The sequence below is a fragment of the Musa acuminata genome, chromosome BXJ3-9, assembly GCF_036884655.1.
Source record: "Musa acuminata AAA Group cultivar baxijiao chromosome BXJ3-9, Cavendish_Baxijiao_AAA, whole genome shotgun sequence".
Classification (NCBI taxonomy): Eukaryota; Viridiplantae; Streptophyta; class Magnoliopsida; order Zingiberales; family Musaceae; genus Musa; species Musa acuminata.
Window position 1 is genome coordinate 4439846 of NC_088357.1, and position 23208 is coordinate 4463053.

Below are 23208 nucleotides of genomic sequence, written 5' to 3' on the forward strand. Positions count from 1 at the left end.
TTTGATTACTGTAATCTTATGAATCTTACTATCAATTCATTGAATCAATTCATATTAATGAATCAAATCGATTCACTGAACCAATTTAAGTCAACCCCATCATTTTTATCAAATTCCTCAATTTCCTTCCTTCCATAATCCACGTTTCCTTCCTCTCCGAAGAATAAAAGGGAGATGGTGGGGGGGGAATAAAAAAGAAGCTAAGAATATCCAACCAAGTTGGATTCATTTTAATTTTAACATATAATAAGTTAAAAAAAGAAGGTATTTATTCATTTATGAAAAAAAGGGTAAACTCGGTACGGTTTGGTAAAAATCAGTTAATGGAAGTATTTATAAGTAAATATTATTGTATCGCATCCGCCACGTGACCATCACGAGGTATCACCGCTTTCATTATATTTCCCTTTCCTTAAGTCGAGCAAAACCTTCGCCCCTCGTAACGTACATTACGTCCGTCTTCACCTGCCCACACGCATACTCTACCGTCTCCACGTTGCTTCGCCAATACCCTCTCGCCACATCAGACTCTCGGTTTCAGCACACGCTTCCGCTCGGCATTTACCCGCACGCGATCTTACCTCCCTCAACACCAGTTTGGTCCTTCCTCCCGTCCATCGTCTCTCTCAGATCCCAATCTCTCTCTCTCTCCGTCTGTTTGGAGGTTTCCGCCCCGCCCTCGTCTTCCCCTCGTTCCGTTACCGGCCCTAACCCTAAATCCATGTCGTCGTCTCCGCCTTTCGTCTCGGGACAACCGCGGCCGCGACCCGGCTTCGCCCCATCGACCAATCCCAATGCCGCCGTCGCCACCTATAACCCCCAGATCGGCCGCTCCCCACCCCCCTCCAGTGCCCCCCGCGCCGCGTCGCCGTCGCCCTTCTCCGCCTCCTCCCTCCCCGGCCCCCCTCCCCCTTTCGCGTCTCGCCCGCCGCCGCAGGGCCCGGCTGTCTTGCCTCAGGGTCTGATCTCCAGCAACGGGCCTCCCGTTGCGGGCATCGCTTCGCAGCGGTTCCCTCCGCCGCCTCCTGTGCAGCAGACGCCGCCGGTGGCCGCCCCGGCGTCTATCAGGGCGCCTCCGCTGTCGGCTGCCCCTTCCCAGGCTCCAGGCGTCCAGTCGTTTCCCGGGAGCCCGCCTGCTGTTACTCCTGCATCGTTGCCGTTAATGGGATCGCCGGCCTCGCAGCCGTTTAGTAGGCCACCGCCAACGCATACACCGTTCGCTGGACCGCCAGCCTCGCAGCCACCCTTCGCTGGACCGCGGACGTCGCAGCCGCCCTCGGCAGGACAGCCTACCTCACAGCCGCCCTTCCCGGGACCGACGACCTTTCAGCGGCCTTTCGCCGTACCGCCATCCTCTCAGCCACCCTTCGGCGGACCACCAACCTCACAGCCACCCTTCGCCGGGCCTCCAACCTCACAGCCACCCTTCGCCGGACCGCCAAACTCTCAGCCACCCTTCGGTGGACTGCCTTACACCGGGCCGCCAACCTCACAGCCATTTGGTGCGTCACCGACCGTGCAGCCGTTCACTGGGGCACCGTACGCAGGACGACCATCCTCACCATCATATATGGGCCCACCATCTTCTCAACCATTTTCAGGGCCCCCAACTGCGGCCGCTCCTTTCGGGGCTCCGGCTTGGTCGTCACAGCCACGGCAGGTCAGGGAATTTTGTAATCTGAATAAATCAAGATGCTCCCTCCATCTTGAATCTTAACTATTTGCAAATATGTGACTATTTATTTCTGTTTTCTTTTGTCGAGCAACTAAAGAATTAACTGATTTTGTTGTTCTTCTGGAACCTACTGGGTTGACACGATGCCCATCTTCATTATACTTTTCATTCACATTGTTCATTACTTGGCTGTGTTTTCTCCAACTAGTTGATATGTGATTGAAGTTGACCTCAGGTTATTCTTGAAAATTGGTTTTAGGTGGCCCCATCCATGCCTGGTGCTGTGCAAGCGCCTCCTACAATGTTTGGCATGCCACCAAGCACGCCAGGCCAATCTATGCCTCCCATTCCACCTGCTTTGGGTCATTCGTCTCTTGCAGGTCCTCAGGCCTCAACACCATCAAAGGTAGATCCAAACCAAATTCCACGACCAATGCCAAGTTCCTCGGTCATACTCTTTGAGACTCGTCAGGGAAATCAAGCAAATGCTCCTCCGGTATTTCCTCAAGCTGTGATATTTGCATAGTAGTATTTTATTGTCGCTTATAGCTCATTTATAAATGATAACGAATTGTATAACGAGATTGTTTTTATCTTGTTGATTTGTTTCCTTTGGTTGTTCTGACTTACTGCTGTTATTTGTTTAAGCCTGCAACTAGCAATTTCATTGTCAAGGATAATGGTAATTGCAGCCCTCGTTTAATGAGGTGCACCATGAATCAGGTATGTTTTTTATTAACATCTCTTTTGTTGGTTCCTTATAATTACTTTGTTTTAGTTTTAAACAAGTTTATGTTGGTAGATACCATGCACCGGAGACCTTTTGTCTACATCTAGCATGCCTTTGGCATTGATGGTGCAACCGTTGGCACTTCCACATCCTTCCGAGGAGCCCATCCAAGTAATGCACCTCTCTTCCCTTGGTCACTTAAAACATTTAGTGGCTAATGCTATTGTTCTAGGTATTTTAACTGAAGAAAGTAAGAATGGCTTCTCGCATTTTTTAGCATAACACCATGAAATCGAGTTATTCAATTGTTTTTGAAATCTTCTATTGTTGAGAGCAGGCTTAACATTTTGAATTTGCTGGTCATTTACTATGAACCTTTACTCTGAACTTCTCATGCCTATAGCTCTCAATACTTAGTGCATCACGAAGAACACCAAATACTAAGCAACCTGTACGGAAGTATCGAGTTTGAGTTGTCTTCTGAACACATTCCTGGAAGGGCTGCTCTTTGATGTGGATGGCTGAATTAGTGGCATGTTAACATGGATAGTGAAGGAGGAATTATGAGAGTTGATCTACAACAGAGATCAACTTTAAAAGAAATGTTTTATTAAAGAAAAACATCGCGTTTTGAAGAGAAGATTAAATGCAGGAACTGCTATTATAAATCAATAAGCTGAACTGTCCATTATGAAAAGAAAGAGAAATCTTGCAGGTTTGCACAACTGACAGTCACGGTGCAAAATAATTCAGCCTGTTTCATGCCCTGTCAGATAACATTTCATGGAAAACATTATATGAATTCATAGCAATTCTGTCTCGGCATTATCCCAGTTTTAATTAATTGTTTCTTCCTTATGCATAATTTTTTGATTGGAAGCTATGACAATATATATGTAGCTCTCATGGAAATTCTATGATGACCAGAGATCTCCAAAAGTTGTGTATTTGTGTGAATCTCAAGCCTTCTTGAAGCTCATTGATTTATCACAGATTGCTGCAATTTATACTTTTCTATCAAGTAGATGGGATTGGGGATACATTAGCCTTTCTCTTTGGAAGGCTAAAAGCTCTGTCTTCAGTTCATATATGAAATGTACTTTTCATTTTTCCTTATATGATCGAGATGGGACATGTGTCAAAGTCCATTGTTACATCTGATGTTTTATGATTGAGATCTTGTTCATAATTTGTTTGGTGCTATGTAAGATGGTCTAGTCTCTATCTTAACCGTCATAGTCAGTTTTTTCCCCTTAGCTATGTCCTTCCATAATGCTGCTATGATTTGAATACATGGTGACATAACCTAATCCTTCTGTTGGCTATGAGCAATGTTTGTTGTGTAATCTCTATATGTTTGTGTCTTTCTCCAATACTCTATATATTTATCCTGATACTAAGATGTCTCTACCTTTGTAGCCCGGAAAACATAACTGAATCACATTAAGAGTTGCTTTAGAAATTAATACAAGGAAGGCTAGTGGAAGCTAGTTTGCGAGCAAAAATTTGAAGCTAGGACATCCAATCAGAAAGTTTTTAGCAAGTTTGGATCAAAACAATTTGTTCCTGTATTTTTATTAGAATTTGTAAACTATGGATGCTGCACTTTAAATAGGTATTCTTGCTGCTAAGGCATAACCTTGGTTGCGTATAATTTAATTTGTCATGAAAAAAGGGCATCCTTTTATATGAAAAGTTATATTGTAGCTAAATTCATAAATATTGATGATTTTACTAAGCTTGCATTTGGTTTATGCACGTGGGCTAAAGAAGCAGATTTCTACTGTCATTTGCAGGGAAGAGAGGAAGTGTGTGTTTCTACTTATGAGTACTATTTCATTTGCTTTCTTTATGTCTGCATTCGTTTCTATTGTAATGTGTTGAATAAATAAGTGCTGACATTAACTTTAACCATTGGTTGATTGTTACTGACTTTGTTTCCAACCATTGGCAGCTTTGAAATTCTTGTTGATATGTTGGATAATATATTCACTTATTCTTATGTGGAAGCTTCATTATGCCAGAGGTATATTTTGACTTATCTAATTTAAGATCACTGAATTTCTATTTATTGTTTTGGGAATATAGATTGTGGACTTTGGTGAAAGTGGACCTATTCGGTGTTCTCGATGCAAAGGTTACATAAATCCTTATATGAGATTCATCGATCATGGACGAAGATTTGTTTGCAATTTATGTGGTAGGTTTTTAACTCTCAATTCAGTTAGATTGTGCTAGTCTCTTGCTTTTAAAAATTTTTCCTATTTCAATATCTCCACTTGAGCTCTGAATACACTTCTTTGCCTGTCTCTGTGCTGGATCCTTTTGCAGTATGCTTATATTGTAATCATTTGAAAGTACTGGAGTGCTTATTATGATTATCCGCTGCACACCTTATTGTAATCATTTCAGGTTTCAATAGTTTTATTTATAACTTTTGTTTGCAGGCTTTACCAATGATACTCCGCGGGATTACTACTGTAATCTTGGACCAGATGGAAGACGCCGTGATGCTGATGAAAGGCCTGAACTTTGTAGAGGAACAGTTGAATTTGTTGCTACCAGGGAATACATGGTTGGTGAAACTTTCATCTGTCTTCTAATGTAGTCTAGCTTTGTTTTTATTTGTCTTTATAGAATTGATATAGGTACAGACACAAGCATTTCTTAAATTACTTCTTCCGGTTAAAAGATTGAATAGATTTCTTGGATTACTACTTTCAGTTAAATTTTTGTGTGTGGAGGATTTATGCATAAAGATAGTGAATCCTATTCTGTGTGTGTGTGTGTGTGTGTGTGTACATATGTGTATATGTCTCCACCTCTCAATTCATCAAAACATTAGAATCACTTTTTAAGCATCCAGAAGCAGCTGTCTGGGTCATATATTCTGCCACATCTGCATGTTTGTTAGGACATGATATGTGTAGTTCCCATATGTGCTCTGCCTGCATCCGAGTGGTTGACTCCTTATACAATTTTGGCAAATTTATGTGGAGAGAGCGGATGCCATATCCTAAAATTTATTATTGAAGTATTATATTTAGGTCTCACTTGGTTTAAAATTTGTTTTAAGCTATATGTTTGTCACCTTAAAAGAGGAGTCTTGATAATTGAGGTGGTGGAGTGTGTGATTATTGTTCATTTATCTGACCTTAGAGAGTGAATTAAGTGTTTTTATGCCTTCCGCTGTTTGTCCTCTATGACCTGTCTTTATATTCTACTCTTTGTTAATCTTTTCCCCCCTAGTCTTCTAGGTCAATTTATGTACCACTTCGTCTCTGCTTGCTTTTCTTCTCTATCTCTCTTCTACTTGTTCAAAATTAGTCATTCCTAAATAATTGAGATCTGATGCTTTCTTCTTGATGTTGTATTATCTTCCAATCATGCTGCATGCTGAGATTAACTCCCGTTTACCAGCTTATGCTTAGAAACTTGCGACATATAATGCTGGAATTTTCTTGCTTGCTCTTCTGCTAAAATTTCTTGGTCTGAAAATCTATACTGAAGTGGCTTCTTGTTGCTGTTATAACTCGTGTTTCCCGCGTGTCATGTTTTTTTTTTCTTGTGTCTGGTTATGACTTTTTTCCTTACTTTGAAATGTATATTTTTGCATCTTATGACATTTCCGTTATACTGTTAAAATTATGAAGGCCGACTTTCTTTTTATGATAGCACTTCCAAACCAATCTGAAAATTTCCTGCATTGCTGCATATGAACAAGACATTTTAGTGCCTTCATTTATTGATGTGGTGCTATCTTGTTGAGGATGTGGTTCTATCTTGTTGAGGATGCATTGAAGTGACTGACACTAATGGCTTTAACTTTCTCACTTTTCTTTCTCTCGCTATACTTATTTCATATTTTAAATGAACCAAGAGAGCCTCTGCCTACATTTTCACACAATAAAAGTAAAAAAAAAAAGATGAGTAAAAAGAATAAGTAAACAGTGGCTGTTCATCAACTTAGCTATTTTTTTAAAGTCCTTATTTTGATCTTAGTGCTATATGCCTCTTTGGCCACTTGAAGAAAATCCTTTACATAAAGAAAAAATGTCGGAAAATTAATTTTTTCTTCCCGGGATCGGTTATATTCTTTGTGTGCAAAATGCAAAAGCATTTACAACTGTCATGTCACAATAAAACATTATATGTTTCTTCTGTGGGATCGTGTTAATTTTTGCAATGATCATTTGGTTTCAGGTTCGTGATCCAATGCCTGCCGTCTTTTTCTTCCTCATTGATGTTTCAATGAATGCTGTACAAACGGGTGCTACTGCAGCAGCTTGCAGTGCAATCAGTCAGTCTCTTGCAGATCTTCCTGTGAGTTTTTGATTCTTTCTATTGTTAGTTATGTACAGCAGACTGAGTACCTTTACAAATGTACATTCACATTGAAGAAGTACAAATGTTATAATTACATAAGAAAGGACATATGTTGTGGTTATTGCATTCTTAATATTTTTTGGACAGTGTCATTTATGTATTATAGATAATTAGATATTACTAGCTATATACCGGAAGTGTTATCAGGCTTGACCCACCTGGTAAACTTGTAAACTGGTAAGGACTAAAATGATGCAGATTTTAATTTGACTTTGGTATGAGGGTACTAGAAGTAGAACCATAATAAATTAGATGTTGGGGCAGATATTGGATCCTAAAATTGATATTTTGCTTCCTCTTTTATGCTCAATCTATTTAGCTTCCTATTTAAGTTCCCTAAGACTGAACATGAGTTTTGATGATCTATTTCGACTCGACTCAAATCTGAGTTATTCAATCATTCTAAGACAATGGAACATCTGTTCATCACATATGAAGAACAAATGTTTTGATTGATCAGGAATGAGTATAAGTTAAATCAAACTGTAATGACTGATATGTAGTTAGATAAAAGTTCTGGTTTCCAGGTGTTGCTTACTGCTAATTTTTTATAGGTTCAACTAGGAGCTATTTGTCATTTAACTTCCAAGAAAAACCTCCCCTGCAATATATTGCTTACCTTGCCTTATGAATTTCTGTAACTGTGGTCATGTGGTGTAAATGCATACAATTTTAGATGACTTATACTTTTGTGTTAATTCTGATATTTCTCACCATGAGTGCTTGATTTTGCTTTCACATTTGCACACTTGAAGTTAATTGATCTTTTGAGTAAATACATTTGCTTCTTTTGCAGGATGGTCCGCAGACAATGGTTGGGATTGCAACTTTTGATTGCACTATTCATTTCTACAATCTAAGACGTGCCTCGCAGCAGGTATATAGCAAATATCATTTTGGACGACAAGCATTTTGGTCTATGCATCGCATTGTTATTCAGCTTAGAATTAAGAATAACCATTTTTTTGAATTAATATTGCCACATAGAACTTGAAAACAGCCAACTTCTACTGGAATTGAGGTAGCATATTGTACATTCTTCGTATATAGTTTTTCATCAGAGGATGTTATAAGAATGAATTGTGGTAAAGACTTTGCAATTTCAATGATGACGAAGATAATACAGGATGAACGAAATATAGCGACATTAACTCAATGGTTAATATGAGGCCATGAAGTTAAATTGAATATGGAAGGTGGTATTGAACTGATTCCCACAATTGCAACTACCAGCTTCATCATTTTGTCCATGACAATATGTCGGTGTACCAGGTTGGGATCTTTAGTTTAGGAAATTTCAGAGAAGCCTTGATATAAATATTTTCTTAAGCAGGTCTTCTGATGAAATAGAGATGCTTGAATGCATTAATAAAAGGAAACACAACATGAATAAAATGCGGGTAAACATGAACATTCTAAAATGCAAATTAAAGATTGCTTCTGAAGTCAGATTTTGGGGAGACTGGAGAGTCTATGACATTGCATTTGGATGTCAGCCAAGCTGCAACAAGGTTGATTGGTTGAGGTTAATCAGGGCTCTGCAAGTTTGCATCACCATTAGATGTTGGCAGGCATCAGAGTAAGGAATCTCAAACTTATGGTGAAGGGACTTATGGCATACACATATACGTATATATGTGGTTCAACAAGGTGGGTAAGGGCAGTTAACTTTAAAACTTGCAAACGAGATAAAATATCTCAGCCAATCTGTAGATTTTTTAGGATTTTGTTAGAAAAATCTAGATGACTTTGTATAATATAATGATGAAATTCGTATGAAAAATCTGAAAAATAGAAAATACTATATAACCAAGTAAAACATACGCAAGTGACAATTTAGACTCGATTGGTTCAGTTCTGATGAACTGAAGATTCAAATGGAAGCTTCAAATTGAATCGAAGTTTATGATGGATCTATCAAGCACCTATTTGCTTTTGCAATGTAGATCTCCTCAATATCTAAAGTTTTTCCACAAATTGTTGATCTACCTCTGATGCACCATGATCTTATGTTGAAGTCCACCCCTGCATTGCAAACAGTTTGATTGGTCTCAAATCTTCACATGTAATTTATTCACTATGCCTTGTAATGTATGTCAGCATCTGATTTCGTTTTTTGGTCCAGTCAGTAGGGAATCCATCCTTGATCATGTATACTGGTTTCAAGATGATGGTTGGCTCCAGATGCTGCCTTTCTCAATCTGTTGGTCTTAACGTGCTGGTTGAAATTTAAGATTTTCTATTCACCACCTTGTATGATAAATCATCTTTCACTATATTTTTCAAGCTCCTTAGTTGGATTTCATGTGTTGCCAATCCCCTCATTTAGTTGACATTTTCACTAGCATATTCTGGTAATGTTGGTTTACGACCAGATCTTGTCGATTTTGGTCCTGCGCAGGTAGACACATCAAGCAAATGACTGCAGCTTACATAACTAGTCTTATCTAGTTAAATTCTGTTGCAGTGTTGATCTAATCTGTAGAATCAATCTATCTATCAGAGACTTGACAATCTTGAACCTGTTTGTTTAAATTTAAGTAGGAGATGTAAGAATTGATACATAGAATTACTTTTTTTATCTGATTGATTATCAGATGAAGCAGAAGATATATTAGCCATTTGCATCAAGCTCAAACTTCCTTCTTGCATGCGTGCTTCTCCAAAAGCACACACAATATGACAAAATTGGAGTTATTCTGTGGATTGATATAAATTTTTTTAAAATGCAATTGTTTCATTAAGTATAGCTAATTCCAGACTAGTTATAGTACATATTTTATACGGGTTTGCTTATTCATTTTTCCAGAATTTGGACTTTATCAATTCATTTTTAAAAGATGGTTTGAAAGTAGATAAAGATTAAGCAGAATGAACAGGTATTGTTCCCTGTTGTACCAAATAACACAGGATCTATCAAGAGATTGGCCTGTGATGCTCTAGCGAACTTTCAGAAGAGTCTCACCATATCCTATTGTAATTTAAACAGATTCTTGGCAGATAATGAACTTCTGAAATTACTTCCTCTGCTATTGGGTCGAAATATACACTGTGTTTGGGTGTTGTAGCAATGGATTATGCAACAAGGTTACAGGAAAATGGAATATATATATCATACAATAACAATTTGATGTAATGCAGTAATAGTACATGTCACTAGATCTTGTACAGTTCCTTTTTTGTAAAATATTTAGAGAAAATGACATTAGCAGTAGATATAATGAGCTTAGAAAAAGAATCATCAGAGAATTGAAGAATAAAGAGAAAAGAACAATATATAAGAATGCAGCAGATGGAGAGAGGCAGGAGAACAGTAGCAATGGTGGAAGGCCATTAGTCGACCTCTTTCTCTCTTACTTCTTTTTTTAATATTCACATGGAGGACCATCAGTCTGGCTTTTGATAGAATTTTAATATTGCCTAGACTAGACAAAAAAAACTCATTAGAAGTTTTCTTTTAGTTACTTTAATAGGGTAGGGCTCTGCTGGATTTTGTAGTTTCTTTAGTATTTTGCTGCCAACAGAAAATGACCAAAATGCTACTTAGGATTTCTAAATAGCTACAATTACAGTGATGAAAATTCTTTAAATTATTCTTGATAAATCCAAAACAGTATTAGTTAGCTATAACAAAGCCAAGAGACAAATTTAGATCATGATTTTTAATAGTCTTATTTGATATATATTAAGTTTGACTTCTTTTATAGCATGAAATTCTTCTGAATAATGTCTATTTATTTGCTTCATTGCTTTTTCACTCATGCATCCATGCATCTGTATTGATAACTGATCCGACCGGAATGATATTTACTAATGTTACATCCATGCAGCCTTTAATGCTCATTGTTCCTGATGTTCATGACGTTTATACACCCCTTCAAACAGACATAATTGTTCAACTTACTGAGGTTTGCCTTCCAATCCTATTTTTCTTGTGTTTATTAAGAATTACCCTTTGGTTTCTTGCTTAAATAATATTTCTATTCTTTCTGAGAATCCAGTGCCGCCAAGGTTTGGAGCAGTTGCTAGAGAATATCCCAAGCATGTTCGATAACAATAAAGTTGCTGAGTCTGCATTTGGTGCGGCTATCAAGGTGATACTTATGCTTAGTATAATAGTTGTAAATTGTAATTCTTTTATGCTCCCTTGCCTTCTTTTCTCCATTGGGTAATTCAAATATGAACACTCGCCCGCACAGAAGTGTCCAAGAACTTCTTCACTATTATCTCTACTAAATTTGTTAGATAAGCTTTTGATGATTTCGTATACCTGGACCATGCATTTAAATGTAAAATGTAATGTTTCATCTATCGCAGGCTGGGTTCCTGGCACTGAAACCCACAGGTGGAAAACTTCTTGTGTTTCAGTCAGGTAAGCAGCAACATTCATTTTTTTAATCCTGATATTGTTATTGGAACTTTTGCCTTTTGTTTTAGTTATGATCCAATCCAAAATCGTTGTAGACCGAACCAATCATTGGTTCCCAAACATGGATGAGTGAAATTGGATCCATAAATCAGTAACTAAAAGAATAGAAAAAGCTTTTATTGTGTTACTTGAGTTATAGAGGAATTCCTGAACCGAAGAATTAGACGAGTTCTTTGTTACCCAGAATAAAATAACAACTTAGAGTAGCAAAAAAATTATATTTGTTGAGAAATGCAAAATGATATCTGTTCATTAAGTAGATTTGCATAAGATCAGGTACCTTCCTGTTTGTCAGATTCCTCTCGTCTGCTCTGTGCGCCATTTCCTCCATTTGGTACTGCAGATAAGAAACATGGACACGGGACATGGACATGACACGGACACAACAGCACATCATATTTAAAAAAAATTAAGACACGGACACGGCGATGACACATGTATTTTTTTAATATATATAAAATTATAATTCATACAAATATATTAATTATAAAATTATAATTATATATTAAATACAATTATATTTCCATAATTCTATGGGTTTTGTGATTGACTAGCTTGTCGTGGACAAAAGTTGTCCAAGCCAAATGTAGCATTAGTCTTAGTGCCTAGATAATTCTTTTTATACCGGTCATTTTTAACTTTGGTTGTCAAACAATATTTGTCCTTCAGTGTCTGTATCCTGCAGGTGATGGAGAAAATAGTGTAACTATGAGTCTGTTAACCAATTGTCTTTATTGGAAGAGGATTCAACATGGTTGTCCACTATTAATATTGCGGCTAGACAACAGTTGGAGAGGTGTCATTGTTCTGTTTGACATTGATAACATGCATATTTTATATGAAAAGATATCTAAAGTGGTAAATCATGGGCTGTTGCATAGGAAAAGCATATTAAGACAAGTCAAGGATTTTTAATTTTTTTTTGCAAAGGGTAAATGATGAAGGCGGGATTCGAGTCCAGGATCATGTGATAAACTGTCAAGATCTTTACCAACTGAGCTCACATTTGAGTCAAGAAATTTTGATGTTGCATTTATTTATATTTCATAGTTTTGTTACATAATGTTTTATGTTTTGTTAGCACTTGTTACTAGGAAGTTGGTGTGTGTTTTCTGCACTAAAATTATTATATCTAAAGTGGTGAATCATGGGCTGTTGCATAGGAAAAGCATATTAAGACAGGTCAAGGAATTTTTTTTTTTGCAAAGGGTAAGTGATGAAAGTCTAGGATCTTGTGATAAACTATCAAGATCTTTACCAGCTGAGCTAGCTGACACATTTGAGTCAAGAAATTTTGATGTTGCAGTTATTTATATTTCATAGTTTTGTTACGTATGTATTATGTTTTGTTAGCACTTTTACCAGGAAGTTGGTGTGTTTTCTGCACTAAAATTATTATATATGAGAATTGTTTGTGTTTTATGAGATCTGATGGAAATTTGGTGATTATGGAGTTTGTCGAAGATGAGGCTTGTCTATATGATGTTTAATTCTAGTAAAACTAAGTGAGAATATTTTCTTATTTTCTGCAACTATCTAGTTTAGTTATTATATTTGGATTTCCATATAAAAGTCCGTACTACATATGGTTTAATGCATCCTTATATGGATAGGGGCAAGATTCATGGTCCAGACATGTCTTATGGCCATCAGGCATTTATATAAACATCTGACTATACAGAGATGCATTAAGTGAGAACAAAAATGTTGGAGCATCAGCTTAGGTATTTTGGGCTTGGTCAATAAAAAGATGCGAGGTATTCACGAGGAGCCTGCTAGACATGATTGGTACAATTAGAGCAGTGTAGTCAGGGGCCATCTTGACAAACAAGGATGCTGCACAAAAAATTGAAATTAGTTAGTATGTACCAGCTGGTATTAAGTTATAAAGCTGAAATAAATTAGTTTAGCTTTTCTTGCTTTTTTTGGTTTAGACTGTTTTGTTTAAAAATTTTAGTGTTGAAATAAAGTCTGAAATTATGTTCATCTTGAAACTCCCCATGGAATCAAATACTGATTTGTACTGCATTTTACAGACTGGTAGAGTAGCATGTGAACACAGGCAGTCATTAGCAAATAAAAAAGAAACAGAAAAAGAAAGAAAAGAAATGAGCCAAAACTCTTTATGTTTTGGCTGGTAAAGTACAGTCTCCATTTATCTGTCCCATCTTGGTTTGGTACATGGTATGTACCGCCTTTTACAGGCTTAGCAAAACTATGCTTGAAAGCCAATTTGAGAGAAACAGAACTGGGTCAAGTTACCCTAATTGACACAGGCAGTCGCCTTTGATCGGGGCAGTATGTCTCTGTATGATACATTTCTTTGTTTCTACAATATGTGCATACCCTAGAATCATGTTAAGACTCAGTATTAATTTTAAGTTTTAGTCTGGTTCAATCTCTTTCAAATGCTAATAATATTTTCATAGGCTCATATTCTACTGCATCTGAAATTGGACTTCAACCAGATTCATTTTAAATATGAACTTTACAAGCTTAATATTGACTCTTAAGATCAATGCTGATATCGAACAATTCAACCCTGAGTGATCAGGCTCAAGCTCCATAACCTTGGCTTCACCATACCTCCTCCATTTACCTTTATCTAACTCTCAAATTATGTTTTATTTCCTTTTTGCTGATGGTGCTTGTACAAGAATCAGACCTTTTGTTTATTTTTGCAGTTTTGCCATCAGTTGGTATTGGGTCTCTTTCTGCCAGGGAGGCCGAGGGAAGAACAAATGTTTCTGCTGGTGACAAGGTGTACTTATTACACATACTCTTCTTGAATCCTTGTTAGCTGAATTCTTGTGATGTTTGAATTTCTTTTTCAGTTTTGCACAACTTGTTCAGAATTATGACCATTGGATATCTGAATCTCGATGATGATTTCTTTTCAGTTGCATTGACACTATGTGTCCAGTTAAACTGCTTATATAATAATCAGCTATTCTGACTGCACTGTTGCACATTGATTTTAATGAAATATTTGTCCACTGATGAAGTTAGCTGCCACTAAGATTTGTGTCGAAATAAATGTTGAACCTGAAGTATGTCTAATCTAATACTTGTCAATTTCAGGAAGCTCATAAGTTTCTCCAACCAGCAGACAAGACATTGAAAACAATGGCCATAGAGTTTGCCGAATACCAGGCAAGTTGCTTGGTTTTATCTTGCCACATACCTCACTAAGTTGGAATGTAGACTAATTTATCTGACAATGTTCTCCAGGTTTGTGTGGATATATTCATCACTACCCAGACTTTTGTGGACATTGCATCCATTTCTGTTGTTCCAACAACTACAGGGGGGCAGGTAATTCTTTTTATATTAGTCCTTTATCAGGAATTTGAGGAATATATAAATCATTTGCTAAATCGCTACTGATCGTGTGATGTTGAAAAATGTTTTCTTTTGGATTCACTGTTATAGCTATATAAATCAGCTTTGATTTCTTTGTGGTAGGATCTGTAATTAGGACACTGTGGTGTGGGGACAATAAGATCTCATTGTTACCAAGATGCAGTGGATATATTGTGATTGTCAGGATGATTGGATTCTGTACCGATTACTATGTTTACAGTATTATTATTTGATTTATTACTATATTTATAATTCAACTGGTTTTACAGTATTATTACTTGTCAGGATGATTTTTTCCATACCGATTACTATGGTAGCCTCCAACTTGAATTGTTTAATGTACTTGTTGTTGTGGTATCTTTTTTGTCTTCTCAGACATGTCAGGAACACAGACGATTTTTTGCCAGCTTATTTTCCATTAAGTGGTTCAATCTCAAACTTCTTGTGGAAGTAGTTACATCTTGCCCAGTAAAAATTATCATCTATTCTCTTATTTCACTACGCTGTTGAAAGTTCTAAAACTATGAGGCATTGTCAAGTTGAAATTTCAAAGTTTCTTTCCTCTAATTTCAGTAGCATTCTTCCATAATGCACCAATCACTTCTTCTAACATATTTTTTTTAGAAAGTTATAGGAAATCACTTCTTAATATATATGTGATGTTTCTTGGCTAGAAATTATGTGCCAAACATGAAATTTTGTGGCTTTTTGTTGTTGTACTTATTCACATGCCTAAAGGCATTTTGTGAAGCTGGTTATAAAAAAGTCCTTTTAGTTACCATTGTAGCATATTCTTTGAAATTAGTTTATTCACCGATTTAAGTCATTGTAATACTATATTCCTCCTCCTTGAGGTCTCTTGTCTGACATGTGGTGATCGTCATAAGAACTAATGTATCCTTAATATTTTATTGCTAAAAAGAGCATAATGATAGCAGTGGCAAACATTAATAAATGTTCAATTTTAAGTCCAAATGTTTATTAGTTGTAAAGTTTACAGTGAAAATAAAACTTATAATAGTCAGTGCAGTATGTGAAACAGAATGTTTCTTCTGTTGCTATGTCAAAAGATATTCCTTCATAAAATGTCGTCTACGCTTCATCCCTGGCATATTCTGTTCCATCTTTCCTTTTCCTACAAAGTCTCATTGCTTGTTGCTTCAATAAGTGTACAAGGATTCAAAGCAAATGAATTTTATTAACTGTGGGAATAATGCAGCAGTTGTTTGTCAGGATTGCTTTTTGTGGTTTGTTTCCAGATTAGGTTCCATATATACCATTCTCTTGTTCTAGTATATTTTTGCTATGGATATAATGCTTAAATTTCTGGATGCGCTTAAGATTTATTTCTTTCGCACCTGCTGTTTTACAAGTACGGCTACTATTTATAGTTCGATTGTCATTGTGCATTGACACATAACAACTGTCATGGTTAATTTAGCAGATATTATTCCTTTATGCTGGATTATTTAACTCAACTTCCATGTTATTGTTGCAGGTATATTATTATTATCCATTTTCTGCTCTTTCTGATCCTGGTAAACTCTACAACGATCTTAGATGGAACATCAGTAGACCCCAAGGTTTTGAAGCAGTGATGCGTGTTAGATGTAGCCAGGTACATTTGATTTGGCATATAGTTTTCTTGCATCTGGATGTGCTATGTTTGGTAAAAAGTTTTCTCAGAAGTAATTATTTTCTGTGTCATGATTTTCTAGGGTCTTCAAGTTCAAGAGTATTCTGGAAACTTTTGTAAGCGTATTCCCACTGATATTGATCTTCCTGCGGTGAGTATTTTTATATTATCATCAAAACTGATCTAGCTAATGTTAATTTCAACTTTAAATTTCCTTGTAAATCATTAAGCTCTGATGATAATAGCTACCAGTTATGACTTTGAACCTGCAAATTGTTTTATCTACTATCAAGAATAGCTCTGATGATACTTCATTATTCTAAATACAATGCCTTGTAGAATTGTTGCTTTTGTAAATGCCATCCAATTTACTGTAGCATGAATGTCCATCCAACACTTGTTGTTGTTGTGATTTGTACTTGATCACCCTCAAGGTATGTTTCTGAACTTTAACATTACATAAGCATGAAGTTCTAGCTAACCCATGCTAAAACCACAATGGATTCCATCTGGATTTAGTCCCACACTGGAACCCTATTAGCGATCGTGAGGCTATATCTAGTGTGTTGAACCATTCTCTTCCCACCTTGCTGGGCAAAATGGAAGAGGAAAAATCAGTGCATTCTTATTGGAGGTAGAGGGTCCTGGTTCACAGGTCATTGTGAGTGGTACCGGATCAATTCTGCAGGCTCTTGTGTTAGCTATACATGCTGCATGGCCACTCCATGAGATGGTGAATCCTTAGCCTTCCGAGATGAGTGAAAAGAATCGAAGACAGCAGAAGCAAGAGTCATTTAGGTCCCATTCCTAGCCTGCATATAGTGTCCACTCCGTTGATAAGTCAGGGTACTCCTGGAAGGTGATCAGGCTTTATGAAGTCAGCTTTTGCTTTTCTTCTTCTCCTTTATATATTGTGTTTAATTCTGCCCAAAAAGTTCTTTATTCTAACTGCATTTCTATCAGAATTCACATAGATATCTACAAACAATGGAGTATGATGTGCTACCTCCCAGTAACTGTCCATGTACTAATGGTCTAATATTTTTAGTATTTATTGTCTGCTCTAAGGAAGCCTTTCTGATGCAGATTGACAGCGACAAAACCATCATGGTCACATTTAAACATGATGATAAGTTCCAGGAGAATTCAGAATGTTCCTTTCAGGTATATAAGTAGAACCTCTGCGATTATGGGCTTATATCATTCAATAATTGAATGCCTTCTCTCCAAACTCAGTGTACCTTTTGATAAATATATCCAACCGCAAAGGACATGTTAACTTTAGATAGCAATATACATTTGTCTCTTTTGAACAATAAACGTGGTAGCACAACTTCTGTTTATGTTTCATTCTGCAGTGTGCACTTCTTTACACTACTGTGTATGGGCAAAGAAGAATTCGAGTTATGAATATCTCCCTTCCTTGCACTACCATGCTCAGTAGTCTGTTCCGTTCAGCAGATTTGGATACTCAGTTTGCTTGTTTTCTCAAGCAAGGTAAAAAATTTAAAACTCTGTTACATGATATCACTTAATGCTTCTTCCTTGATCTATTGCTGCAGCATAACTTGCTGTAACTTTTTTGTTGCTACTATTGTACATTTTAGAACTGTTATGTTACTATTACATCTTATCAATCTACTGATAATATTTAAGGTTTCAATTCTAAAATTGCTAAATATTTGGTATTTTTCTGGACTTTGTAGCTGCAAGTATGCTCCCTGTGAGCCCTCTTTCCCAAGTACATGAGCAAATCACAAACCTCTGCATCAACATCCTACATGCCTACCGAAAATTTTGTGCCACAGTATCATCAGCAGGACAGCTAATTCTTCCTGAAGCTCTCAAGCTGTTGCCTCTATATACTCTAGGTACACCTATACAAGTCCACGTTGCTGTGTATTATTGTGTCAATGATTTTCCTTTGCTACTTATCAAATGTCAATGAATGATATGAGATCTTCATGTTATTTAGTCATAGAAGATAAATTGGAATTGTAATTTGAGCAAGAGATGATATGACATTGTTCACACTTCACAGAATATATATTGGAATCAAAACCAGAGAAGTAGATGATCTAATATTTGTTCTGTTTTTCATGAGTTGTGCAATGAATATATTCAGACTCTGATGTGGACTTTCATCTTAAATTTAAAAGTTGTGCAATAATTTCTGTTTCATTACCTGCCCATGGACTCATGTTGTTGTGAGAAAGAAATTTCTTTTTATTTTTTTTGTGTTGACATGAGCACAATTTCCAACAATATATTGAAGTTTTTCTATGTAATTAATAGGTGAATGTATCTAGTGAAAATTGTTTGTAAAAGGTAAGTTCTTGAGGTAATTATGAGTTAACTGTAAATGCATTGAGATCATCAAATTTGATGGTGAAGTTGCTCGATAACACAAAAGCCTTGCATAGCCTTGCACAATAATTAGGGCACGTCTCTGAAGCACAACATTCTAATACTATCTAGATTGTTATGGTGGTTGGGCATGCAACCTGGCAGTGCATGATTGTTAGTTCTTTGATTAGGTATCCAAATATATAAGATAAAATTAATAACAAATATTACCAAATTACTAATTAGTGATATCATTTGCATTGAGGTCCTTGTTAACAAGCCCTAGATGAAACTATGTGGTCTAATGAATTGTTGAGCAAGCACCTCCATACATAGGAAGGACCAATAGGAAGCCAGATTTTAATTGATATATTCTATTAATTTATGGTGATTGTTCTCTCAGCTCTGTTAACTTAATTTTTAGCCTGGTCATCTTAAGTTGTCCAATTATTCGAGGTCACTGGAACTACCTTCAGTATGTACTCATTTATCCACAGCCTCAAGTTATGTTGTGTACATCCTTATGTTTCCAGGTTCTACATTAAACATTTTCATCAGACCTTGTGATATGAAATGGTTTAAAAATATAGAAAATGAATCTTCTAAGTCTTTAAAGTTTCTATAGGATTGTATCATATTTTTTTAATATTGTACATATAAATGTCCTTGTATCTTCATTTTATTTTTTTGCCTGAATTGGATCCTTGCAAAAACTTTTGCAGAGTAATTTCTCTTTTTATTATTGGAAAGTAAATCAAATTTAAAATTCAATTGCCATTGTGGTTGCCATCAGTTCTTCGTGTGGCTTATTTGTTTTGTTACCTTCATTTCATTGCCATGCCTAGTGTATAATGCATGAATAAGGTTAGAGAAAGCCGCATTCTATGCTGGAATACAAGTAAATCACTACCCTTTATGTTATTCTACATTCTCAGCATTGGCTAAAAGCATTGGGTTGCGAAATGATGGGCGGTTGGATGACCGTTCCTATTGGATCAGCCATGTCGCATCAATTTCTATATCATTGGCTATTCCTTTAGTATATCCTAGGATGTTATCTATTCATGACCTTACTACAAAGGTATGTATAATGAATCATCATTCTTAATTGATCTTTAAGTTCAAACTAGTTCGTTCAATTATTTGTTTGAACTCAAAATTATTCTAATGATGCAGGAGGATGATGGATCCCTTTTAGCTTTAAATATTCCTCTTTCTAGTGAGCACATAAATGATGATGGAATTTATCTTTTGGAAAATGGTGAAGATGGGTTAATTTATATTGGAAACATGGTCAACCCAGATACCCTACAACAGATATTTGGAGTTTCTTCTGTGGATGGACTTCCATCTCAGGTACATTTCATTTGCTTCATTTCATTGGCACTGAAAACAGACCTTAGTATCATAGTTCTTTTCTATGTTAATATGAAAACAAGTGAATATTCATGATGATCACTTATGAAACTTCAACAGCATGCTAAAAATTTCTCATTCCTTTCTTTGTTGACTGATGACTTATAACAAAACAAGCAATCAAATATGTCTTGATGACTGAACCTTTATTACTGTGTTAAAGAGACTTCCTTGATGGATCTGCATTTTCGTGATCCAAAGATATGGGAAATACTCAGATAATGCTATTGTGATTTAGTTGATTGACAAAAGTTGTTTCCAGTAGGGTTTAGTATAGAATGGATTCAACTGTGTTGATTTCATGTTTCATTGTTGGTGGCAAACCTTTAGTTTCAGATTGTGATGAAGAATCTATATTATTTGGTCATTTGAGTCATCTAGGGCAAAGCATGTAGGTTACTGAAAAAAAACCTTAACTTGCAAACTGCAATACTAGGCAATCTTGTTGTTTTTAGTTTCTAAAGCAGGTCTGCAAGTGAATAGTGTCACCATGGATTAAAATTTTAGCAGCATGTCCTTTGGCTGTTCCCGCTAACCAGCTGAAGGTAATCTGTCAAAGGCTGTTCTCGAACACTCAGACACCCTCTCATAGTGCATACATTCTGTTGGAACTCGCCCAAATTCAAAAGCATATTGCCATCTGACATCTGAACAGAGGTCTCTTAACTTGTTTACTACGTTGTTTTTGAGAATTTAACTGTGTTTGTGTGGTGTCAGTGAGTATGTGGAGCATAAGCTTGTGATGTTTGCACATCTTCTGTGCATGTATTTTTGTCTGCATTACTGTCTGCTCTCATTTGTGTGTGCCTGCAGGCGCTTGTCACCAGTGAATCCATGTGTTTTTTCAGAATACATGAGGGTGTAATGCTTTGATAACTCTGGTTTAAGATCTTGAACTGACATGCTGTATGTTTGTTTAGATTTTAGGTGTGTGTTTGTGCTAGTTCACAAGTGTTTCCTTTTATGTTTGCAGAATACATGAGGGCATCATGCTATGATGACCCTGATTTAAAATCTTGAACATTCTCATGATAAAACAACTTCATTTGGATGTAGCTTAGTAGTGCATGTCTTGGATTATTGTTTGCTGAAGATATGATGATTTAGGATGATTGATTCTGGCTTGATTTTCATAATCAATTAGAAATTTTGTTACTTACTGGTGAATTGCATTCTCGGTCAATGCAGCTTGTTTTAGAGCAGTTCGACAATGAATTGTCAAAGAAACTAAATGATGTAGTGAATGAGATTAGACAGCAGAGATGTTCATACCTACGGTATGGCAGATGTTTTCTTTTTGTCCTCATGTATCTTAATAGCTAGTATGTACAAAACACTAAAGTGTTTAAATATAATGTGCAGTTTGCGGCTATGCAAAAAGGGTGATCCTTCAGGTCAGTTAATAATTAAAGCCGTACGAAGCACCAGATAGTTTTCATGATCTCGTATTTCTGCTTTGTGTGCTCAGCTAAAATTCAGAAGTTTCCTGCAGTGTGATTTATTTTGCATGCTTCATCGGAGTTTCCTTTTTGTGCAGGCATGCATTTTCTATCTTATATGGTTGAAGACAAAAGTCCCGGAGGCCTCTCCTATGTTGAGTTCCTTGTACATGTCCACCGACAAATCCAAACAAAAATGTCTTGATCCAGATATGCATGTGCAGAAAATTTTGGTTGTTATTTGGCTTTTTTTTGGTTTTGTGGAACTTAAACTAAAGTTGAAGATGGGTTACCAACAGGAGCATTGGATGCTTCTGTGCACTAGCTGAGTGCTGTTGCCGCTGATTCACCTTTCTCGTGAGCCAGAGCAGGTGACAGTTTTCAATTTTAACTACTGTTATTACTGGGAGGTAGACCAAACAGATTAGTTATAGGTGCAATATTTGGCTGTTGTCTGAGGCCCCTTATTCGAGATTTATTTTGATTTGGTTTAGACTGGGGGTGGGGGGGTGGGGTTGTATGATATTGAAGCTGATGTTTGGGGTCTCTATAATAAAAGAAAGGTTAATTACCCCATCAGATATTTTCTTGGGTGATTATATTGTTGGGTTAACAAGTAAACGTCAGGTTTTCTTCTGTATCTTCAATTATCTCATAAACTCTTATCTCTGGAATCAGTCTTAAGGTTACCATATTTAAGCAAGCTTGTCATTCATGAGTCAGATTGTGCCTAATCAGGTAGACCTTTTACGTCTACAGTTGACTATTTTCTCGCATTGAATTTGCTGCATGCTTTATTTGCTATGTTTGTTGTTGTCAAACCGAGCACTTATTTTGTCTTGCTGCGTCTTACAAGCTCTCATGTCAAATTCCAATAACTTATGTGAATCATCAGCTTGTTAGAGTCAGGTTAGCTTGTAAATTTTCTTTTAAGTTGTTGAATGTTCAGCTTAAAGATTTGATGCTCTGTTTGTCATTTTGGTGGTCTTTATTTTGTTTATAGCATCTTGTATCCTGCCATCATATTCAAGTATGATAGTTATTTAGTGCCAATTTGTTTTCTTTATATTATTACGTCTTTGAATTGTCACCGTATCAACCATAAAAACAGCGTCAACCCTATGTAGAATTCTCGACTATGATGAGCACGTTAACCCCACGGATAGCAGTTTGTATGCAGAGAGATCTTTGGTGTCGTGTATCGATTGCTCCGATGAAGCAGTGATCTATTCTTTGGTTGTGTCGAATTAGCTAATGTACGTCATTCTTCTTATATCGAACATTTTTTATCTGTTCCGTTAATTGTTAGACATGGTTGGCAAGACTGTCTGCATCAGTGGGAATGCATACATCCGTGGCTGATAGCCGTCACATCATTTAAATAGCTGGTCTGGTCGTGATATTTCCAGTAAATTTATCCAGGATTCTAATAAAAAGTATATGTAGAGAAGATATTGATTAGGTTTTAATTCATTCATTGTAAGGTCGGATTGAATACCACAACAATTGTGACCTAAAGAATTATTCCAATATGATTATTTATCCACCAAAAAAAGGTAAACTTAGTCCCTAATACTATCTTATAAGCACGATAATTTGTTGTCTCGCTTCATGTTTATTTCCATAATAAAAACATACGCTTGGGATTATATCTAAGAACGCCGTACATAAAAACTTCTCTATATTCTTTCTATTAACTATTGGATAACAACAAATTAATATGGCTAACAGCATTACATAGCACTCCCAATATTAAAACCTTCGTCATTGTTTTTCCTGTAAGCTTTC

General features: G+C 36.5%; 1 protein-coding gene across 1 annotated transcript; it reads left to right on the top strand.

Annotated features, from left to right (window-relative positions):
* Positions 1–507: 507 nt before the first annotated feature.
* Positions 508–22186, top strand: LOC135649394 (protein transport protein SEC24 C-like). Its single transcript, XM_065167691.1, has 24 exons — positions 508–1660; positions 1935–2171; positions 2324–2398; positions 2478–2576; positions 4494–4605; positions 4853–4980; positions 6609–6728; positions 7588–7668; positions 10622–10699; positions 10793–10885; positions 11109–11163; positions 13905–13981; positions 14302–14373; positions 14452–14535; positions 16082–16201; positions 16302–16370; positions 17306–17383; positions 17578–17716; positions 17926–18090; positions 19501–19646; positions 19742–19921; positions 21170–21258; positions 21344–21375; positions 21519–22186. The coding sequence occupies exons 1-24, from the start codon at positions 722–724 to the stop codon at positions 21623–21625; spliced, it is 3375 nt and encodes a 1124-aa protein (XP_065023763.1). The 5' UTR covers positions 508–721; the 3' UTR covers positions 21626–22186.
* The last annotated feature ends 1022 nt before the right edge of the window (positions 22187–23208 follow it).

Bases quoted from the DNA above. Each gene is read 5' to 3' on its own strand.
- LOC135649394 (XM_065167691.1), top strand. From the start codon at position 722: ATGTCGTCGTCTCCGCCTTTCGTCTCGGGACAACCGCGGCCGCGACCC. The intron at 13,982-14,301 runs GTGTACTTATTA...TGTCAATTTCAG, and splicing joins ATGTTTCTGCTGGTGACAAG to GAAGCTCATAAGTTTCTCCA. The intron at 16,202-16,301 runs GTACATTTGATT...ATGATTTTCTAG, and splicing joins TGCGTGTTAGATGTAGCCAG to GGTCTTCAAGTTCAAGAGTA.